Source organism: Peromyscus leucopus, chromosome 4 (assembly GCF_004664715.2).
Source record: "Peromyscus leucopus breed LL Stock chromosome 4, UCI_PerLeu_2.1, whole genome shotgun sequence".
Lineage (NCBI taxonomy): Eukaryota > Metazoa > Chordata > Mammalia > Rodentia > Cricetidae > Peromyscus > Peromyscus leucopus.
In genome coordinates this window covers 145,845,548-145,853,031 of record NC_051066.1, presented here as the reverse complement: position 1 = coordinate 145,853,031, position 7,484 = coordinate 145,845,548, and the positions used below count along the sequence as shown (strand labels likewise).

General features: G+C 50.6%; 1 protein-coding gene across 2 annotated transcripts; it reads right to left on the bottom strand.

The window, feature by feature from the left end:
* Positions 1 to 591: 591 nt before the first annotated feature.
* Positions 592 to 6,005, bottom strand: Birc7 (baculoviral IAP repeat containing 7). 2 transcript variants are annotated; one of them, XM_028885314.2, is made up of 8 exons: positions 4,956 to 6,005; positions 3,718 to 3,817; positions 3,269 to 3,347; positions 3,142 to 3,187; positions 2,345 to 2,452; positions 1,937 to 2,008; positions 1,576 to 1,774; positions 592 to 854 (listed from the first exon to the last, which is right to left on the bottom strand). In XM_028885314.2, exons 1-7 carry the CDS (start codon positions 5,320 to 5,322, stop codon positions 1,581 to 1,583), a joined length of 966 nt encoding a protein of 321 aa, XP_028741147.1. In that variant the 5' UTR covers positions 5,323 to 6,005; the 3' UTR covers positions 592 to 854; positions 1,576 to 1,580. The 2 variants fall into 2 exon arrangements, with proteins under 2 accessions (XP_028741147.1, XP_028741148.1); XM_028885315.2 differs by lacking the exon at positions 592 to 854 and having other exon boundaries at positions 1,579 to 1,781.
* Positions 6,006 to 7,484: the final 1,479 nt, after the last annotated feature.

Below are 7,484 nucleotides of genomic sequence, written 5' to 3'. Positions count from 1 at the left end.
AAAAAGAAAAAAAAGGAGAGAGAAAGAAAGAAAGAAAGAAAGAAAGAAAGAAAGAAAGAAAGAAAGAAAGAAAGAGAGAGAAAGAGAGAAAAGACGCTTCAGTCCCATCACGAAGTCCCTCTGAGCCACCAAGACCAAGAGTGACAAAGGCCTTGAATAAATACCGTAATACCCTAGCTGCAGGTCTTAGTCAAACAAAGGCCCTTGCCCCACTGAGGCCAGTGGAATGAATCCCTGGAACTGGACCAGGAGCCCTGCCACTCCCAAGCTAGGAGAGAACCATGAGTGAAACATGGAGCCTGGGGATATTACATAGACTCTTCTTTGTAGAAAGTGGATGGCATCATTCAGAAAGAAGGACCTTGGGCAAGTAGCCTGAGAACACCTGCCATATTGGAAAATACACAAAGTTGGTGGGTAATTAGAAGTGGGGATCTGAAGCCAGTCTATTCTGAAAGTGTAGAATACAGTGTAAGATCACAGAAATCAGAAAGAGTGTTTTTTTTTTTTTTTTCCAAAGTGGGGAAGAGTTTGTGAAGTATGTAGAGGTAGCTGGACCCCTGACAGGTGCTGCTCTGCTGGTGAGGAGCAGCAGAGACCAGCTCAACATGGACTAGTAGACATGGCAGTGGACATATGAGACGGAGCCTAGCTGAGCACTGAGGTGAGATCTTCTATTTTATTATCTTCAGATAGATCCCAAAAGCTACAACAGAACCACTCCTCACACCAACCAGGAACTCTTGCTCCATGCTGTACTACGTTTGTGGTAGATACTGAGTGTCCCCAGCAGACCCACTGTATGGTCTGGGACAGGTTGAGGCCGGCAGGGTACCCATTCTGCAGTGCAGTACCTGGAGAAAGAAAAGGAAGCATATATGAGTTCTGTTCTTAGCAGGTTTATCTGAGCCAGAGGCCACTGACCTCAGGAACTTCCTTGATCTACCACTTTGTTTTTCCAGAGAATTATCAGACACATCTTGGGGACACACTGACCTCTGAGAATATAAGAAGGCGATGCATGGCTCCTGTCTCTCAGCAAGGATGGGGTGTGACACATTTATGTAACAATTGATGTCCATGTGCCCCTTTCCCCCATCCTCTAGTCCCCACCCCCACATGACCACCAAGCTTCAATCTAGTCCATGTGCCTCTGAAGCTGGCCTCTCCAAGCCTAGCTTAAGCCCTTGATGACCAACTGGACAAGAGGTGACCCCCAGCCCTCTTTCCCTCTGCCTCCACCTAGGAAGGATTCAAAACAGTGGGACCGGGCGGTGGTGGCTCACGCCTTTAATCCCAGCACTCGGGAGGCAGAGCCAGGTAGATCTCCATGAGTTCGAGGCCAGCCTGGTCTACAGAGCGAGATTCAGGACAGGTACTGAAACTACACAGAGAAACCCTGTCTCAAAAAACAAAAACAAACAAACAAACAAAAAAACCAGTGGGATTGACTGGTGGAGGGAGTGAGTGGTGTGACCTGGCCATCTCTACAACGCCACTTCTAGCCTTAGGAAGCAAGACACTCAGGTTACACCCAGGCTGTAGGAAGAATGCTGGGAATACTCTGGACCTTACCTGGTTTAGGACAGGAAGGTGCGTACGCAGCTACAGATAGGCACCCTGCAGATGGGGCACACCTGCAGGTTGGGGGCACACTCAGTGCAGACTAAGTGGCCACAGGGCACGAAGACTACAGATACAGCTCGGTCCAGGCACACCTTGCATGTTCTCTCCTCCTGCAGCTGCCGCAGCTGTTCCTGCACATCCCCAGCTCCTGGGGACTCAAGAATTCACCAGCACCCTCAGGGCCTAGGGTACTGACTCCTCAAGGGGAATGCGCTTGTTACACGACCCGCCCTCTTACCTCCCATGTTCCCTCTGCACCCCCTCCACGAAAGAGGGTGGCCCATCCACTTCAGGTGGATCCCAACTATACCTGGCTCACTGGCATCTTCAGGCTGCGTCTGTCTTCTGGATGTGAGCAACTCAGGGCCTCCATGGGCAGGAGCTGTAGAGAGTTAGTAAAAGTGGATTCAAGGCCTAGTTTCTGTGGAGAAGGGAGGCCGAGCCCAAAGAAGGTCCAGCAGCCACCAAGGACCAGTTCTGTCCTAGAGAACAGAAAGGTTTGTATGGCACTCAGCTATTCATGAGCTCAAGACCAGAAGCTTCCTGGAGGCCACCAAAGAGCCTGCCTTCCACCAGGGTGCTCTGCCCACCCAGCCCGTCAGACTAGGTAGTCATAGATTGTATATACTTGGCATTTGGGGAGGGACAGGAAACAAAGGGTGATGGATGCCCAGAGGAGTAAGACAAGGAAAGACAAGTCTAGAACAGGTGAAGGTACCTCTGGCCCTTGCCATCTGGCCCTCATCCTCCTGGAGCAAGTCAGCCATCAGTTGTGAAGCTGGTGTGCTGGGGACACCTGGGCTCTGGTTCCGGTTGCCTCTGGTATCTTTAAGGGAGAAGGAGAGAGAGCGATCTTGTAGAAAAAGGCTGGTGGTCTGTGGCATGGATCTGTGTGTTCCCAGAAGTCATTGGGAAAGGTCCAGCCCTCTTACACTAAGGATGCTACATTTCCAGAGCCTCTATCTAGAGGTGCTACCATGACTGGGGAGGACAGTAAACAAAGCCCTGCCAAGCACCAGAGTGTCCCACAGACTCATGTGGTTTTAAAATGGGTTAGTGTTGTCACATCTCACAGCAGTGAAGCTCAGGAAAAAAGCCACTTGCATGTGGCCACAAAGTTGGCACACAGATCAGGTGGTCCCTGAAGTCAGAAGTCCCCTTAGGGGTCCCTGAAGAACCTCAGACCCCTGTCCCATCGGGCCCGGGGAAGAGATTTGAAAAGCTGTGTCCTCCATAGCTCTGTTCAACAGGCTTCTAGTTGGCTTTCAGAAGCTGTGGCTAGTGCCCAGGAGAACCAGCCCAACATGCAGCTACATTTCCAGGTTTGGCTGCTGTCTTTAGCAGCTTACTCAGTGGGAACAAAGGAATGCAGTGGCCTGACCTGTGCCTTGGACATCAACATGTATGCACAGTCCCTCCCTGCTCACTGGCAGGTGGGTACACTTAGCAGTCTTACCTACATATAGGCTGCAAATGCCAATGAAACAGTAAGGGTTCTGCATCAGGCCATCTCACCTGAGGGGGTGGCAGGGATTGTATCTTCTGGTTCTTCCCATTGGTTCTGTTGGAAAGCCATCAATGCCATAAGTAAACAAAGTAGAGACTGCCAACCCACTTGAGTCCTGAGGACAGATGGACTTACCCAGGAGCTAAGCAAGGGGGTGCAGGCCTGGATTCTTTCCACAAAGTCCCTTCCTTTTGACTGTAGCAGGAACCGACACCTGGAGAAGAGATCTCAGAAGGCAGGACTGGACTCTTAGCGCTTCACTGTTATATTCAAGTACTATGAGCCATGCCTTCTGTTCCCATGGAACCTATTATGCCCTATGGGAGGTAGTCAGGGATGTATCCCCCCCAGGGGACCTGCTGGGAAAGCTATTCAGGAGACGGGCTCTGAGCACCTAGAAGAGGATAGCAAAGGAGAATGCCCACCGTAGCTGCCTTTCCAGAGAGAACTTCATGAAGAGTAGAGTTGTCTGCTACCTTAGAGAGATCCTGATGTCCCAGGACTGTGGGAGATGAGGAGGCTGGACAGAGTTCTTTAGGGCCCTTTTCATTAATTGGACCTACAGCAATCCACACGGCCCTTACCTGGGGAACCATCGGGCATGCTCTGTCCAGGGATCATCCCCGTGTTCCCAGCTCTGCAGACCCCCATAGCAGAAGAAACACCTCACCTTGTCCTGCTGGCCTGGGTATGGCAGAGACACATGGCTGGTAACACCTAGCTGGCAACCCCAGGGTGTCCCTTCCATGACCTGATATCAGAGCTTGAACAGACAGGGCTGGGGTCTGTCAGCAGGTTAACAAGAAGGGAGCAAGGCACATGGGCATCTCTCTTGTCTCAAAGGCAAATAAAGACAATGCCTAGGGCATGTGTCAGGAGGGCCCGAGAACGCTCTGGAAAGGCTGAGCTAGCATTTATGTTGTTCTCAGAGCATGTGGGTAGGGTAGGGCCAAAGGCTTGGAGCATCTGTAGCCTGGGAGATTCGGGGCATCCGAGAAAGATTCCCATCGACAGGATACAGAGGTGACCCTCCCATACTGGTTCATAGCCAGGCGTGGTGTTAGTGGCTCTGGCCTTCCTCCTCTCTGTTCTCTGCCCATCCCCCAACCATGGGAAGATGTGTCCTTCACGACCTTGTGCAGAAGTTATAAACAGGACTGCTTACAGGCATATCCCACAGCAGACACCCCAGTCCACAAAATTCCCCTAACATCTGTTGGCCTCAGGGACACTTCTTTTCAAGGAGGTTCTAACTGTCCCAGCCATTAACCCTTTATAAGCAGTGTCCAATTGTCCTAAATCGATTTGGACTCTTGACTGGTCAGTGCAAGAAGAAAGGCTAATTCTTCCCTGATGGCCCCACTGATGACAGTTTTCTGGCTATGCTCATACTTACAGAGCCCTTCAGTGGGTCTTGCTGCCTCTTTTTCCTCAGCCAGGAGGAGAAAGAGCCAGAACCTGACCCCTACCATGAGTGAGGAGTAGTCCACGCTAAAGGAGTGAACTATTTGTAACTAGAACAGGTACTCAAAGGATCTGAATGGAGTTGATCCTTGCACTGGCCTGGTTCATGGGAAGCCTGGAGGATTACCTACAAGATGGGCACAAATCAAGATGCTTAAGCTGACCACTGCATCCATAGGATACATTGTTTTTGTCCCTCTAGGTCCTAGAATGAAAGAGACTAATCACCTCTGGCCAGGCAGGGATAACAGGACTACCTTTCATCAGCTCCTCCCTCAGGGCAGGAATGCACAGAACTCTTGGCTTGGAAGAGTGCTAAATAGCATTCAGACCACAGCAGAAAGACCCCAAGACTTACCTGTATGGAAGAAGCCAGCAGCAGCCAATGGCTCAGGCTGAATCCCAGCAGTAGATGGCCAGTCGTAGAAGGAAGCCAGACGGAGATCCTCTGAATCCATCTCAGGGAAGGCAGGCTCCCCAAGAAATGTAGCCCCAGAAGATTCTTCCTCTTCTGACAGGGTGCGCAACTGGCCCAAGATCTGCCCATCTAGGCAGTCCTGGACTAGAACGTGGCTACGTGCATGCTGGGGTCCACACTGCTCCTGTGTGGGGCCGTTGCTATCTTCCCTGTGACTTAGCTCTGGGCCACAGAACAAGTTCCTGGCCCTACCCTCAGGCCCCATGGAGAGAACCGCAGCTCTGAGCAAGTCTGCAGGAGAAAACATCACCACTGGAACGTGCCAGTGACTTATTCTAGCCCTTTCTAGAAACTGTAGTGACTCCTGCTTCTAACTACAGGCAGATGCCACTAGATACTCAAATGCTGTAGTGTCCAGGGATGTGCCACTTTCTAAAAGAGGCCAGAGTGGCAGCCACGTGCTCTCTGCAGCCAGTGTGTCATGGGGCCTCCTGGCAGGCATATAACAAAGGCAGTACTCCACAGAGCAGAAAGCATCTCTAAACAGGGGGGAGGGAGAGACAGCTTGGGGATCCCTCCAACAGCATCCCCTAAGTCTCTGGAAATAAGTCATAGACACTGACAAAAATATAGAGGAGGGGGACTCCAGCCATTCAGGGTCCAGTTCTGGGTAGAGATAGATCCAGACAGGGCCTGCAAGGTAGAGAGCTCGATTGTCCAGGACAGTATGCAACCTCAACCACATTCTTTCCATACCAAGCCTGTCCTGATGTTCAAGGATGACATCACCTGCTTATCCTGTCCCTAGCACTTAGGAGATCCCTGCTTGGCTCAGCCCGGCCTATCCTATCTGGTCTCACGCTGCCCTCTTTCTGTCTGAACAGTCTAGAGTCAAATCGAGGCTGGTACGCCCTGGGCCTTGGTCTGGGAGGAGCTCAAGGTTTAGATTGTGTTTGCTCCAGGCCAGACATCTCTATCTGCACTATCACAGGGAATATTGCCTCCCTAAATGAGCTCTGCCTCGGGACTGGTCCTAGCCAGCCCAATGTGAGAGACTCCATTGCCACAGACCTAACAGAACAAGGAGGAGGGTCATAACCCCAGAGAGGCCATAGCTACAGGTTAGTAAAACAAAAGTCCTCAGGACTACTGGAAGGGGCAAAGAAAAAGATCAAGAGGCCAACTCTGCCCCAGCTGGCACTGTACCCAGATAACTGCACAAACCCTTCGCCTATAAGCAGCTCTTCACTGCTTTTAACTTGGTGAGTATATGTATCCCAGCACTCAGGAGGCAGAGGGAGGCATATCTCTAAGTTTGAAGCCAGCCTCATCTACAGAGTGAGTTCCAGGACAGCCAGGGCTACACAGAGAAGCCATGTTTCAAGAAAGAAAGAAAGGAAGAAAGAAAGAAAGAAAGAAAGAAAGAAAGAAAGAAAGAAAGAAAGAAAGAAAGAAAGAAAGAAAGAAAGAAAGAAAGAAAGAAACTTCAGACAGTTCATTTTGGTCATATTCACCCCTATTTCTCCCCTACCTCCTCCCAGATCTATCCCCGTCTCTCCACTCCCAACTTCATTTCCTCTCTTTTTTTTTTTTAAATGTTTAACCTACTGAGTCCAATTTGTACTGTCTATCACTGTGCTGTCCAATTGTGGTGCAGCATCATCCACTGGGACATGGTCAACCTACCAGGGGCCACCAACCTTAAAGAAAACTGACTCTCCCTCTCCCAGAAGCTATCACCTGTCAATAGTCCCTCAGTCAAGGGTTAGATATTGAGAGATACAGTGAGGGGTTGGGGCTTGTGGGGTAGGCATGGTGGCTCATGCATGCAATCCTAGCATTCATGGGGCTAAGGCAGGAAGATTGCTGTGAATATAAGGCCAACCTGGACTACACAGTAAGTTTCATGCTAGCCTGAGTGAGACACTGCTTCAAAAAAATTAAAAATTAAAGTTTGTAAGGAATAGAGAGAGCAGAACAGATTGGGCAGGAGGCCTACCTTCTCAGGTGTAGGGGAGACCATCCTAGAACTCTACTTCACAGGCCTAAGGAGACACTGGGCTTGGAAAGGAGATCTGGGTCCCAAGCCTGCCTATGTATCTTACCCTGCTCACCTTCCACAGGAGAGCCCCCGTGGTATGCAGAGTCCATAGGCAGCTTTTCCAGTGTTCCTTGGCTTTAGAATGCCCTGGCAGGACCATGCTTCACAGAGCCCCCACTGCCCTTTGAGAAAGACACAGGGTTTTCACCATTTCAGAGATGTGGAAACTGAGGCAAAGAAAGGGAAAGCAGGTTCACTGAGAGCAGAGGCATGGGAGATCAGCCTAGGAGATGGTGGCCTAGCCTACTCCGTTCCATACCAGATCAAGCCCCAAAGGGCTGGAGTCCCTGGGGTATCCACCATCACCATCTCAGCAGATGTATCCCCACATGGCACAGCAGGGATTTAGGACCCTGTCTCATCCACTT

Coding starts and splice junctions, on each gene's coding strand:
- Birc7 (XM_028885314.2), bottom strand. CDS start 5,322: ATGTTTTCTCCTGCAGACTTGCTCAGAGCTGCGGTTCTCTCCATGGGG. Junction 2,453..3,141: donor AATCCCTGCCACCCCCTCAG/GTGAGATGGCCT, acceptor TCTCCCTTAAAG/ATACCAGAGGCAACCGGAAC. Junction 2,009..2,344: donor CCAGATGGCAAGGGCCAGAG/GTACCTTCACCT, acceptor AACTCTCTACAG/CTCCTGCCCATGGAGGCCCT.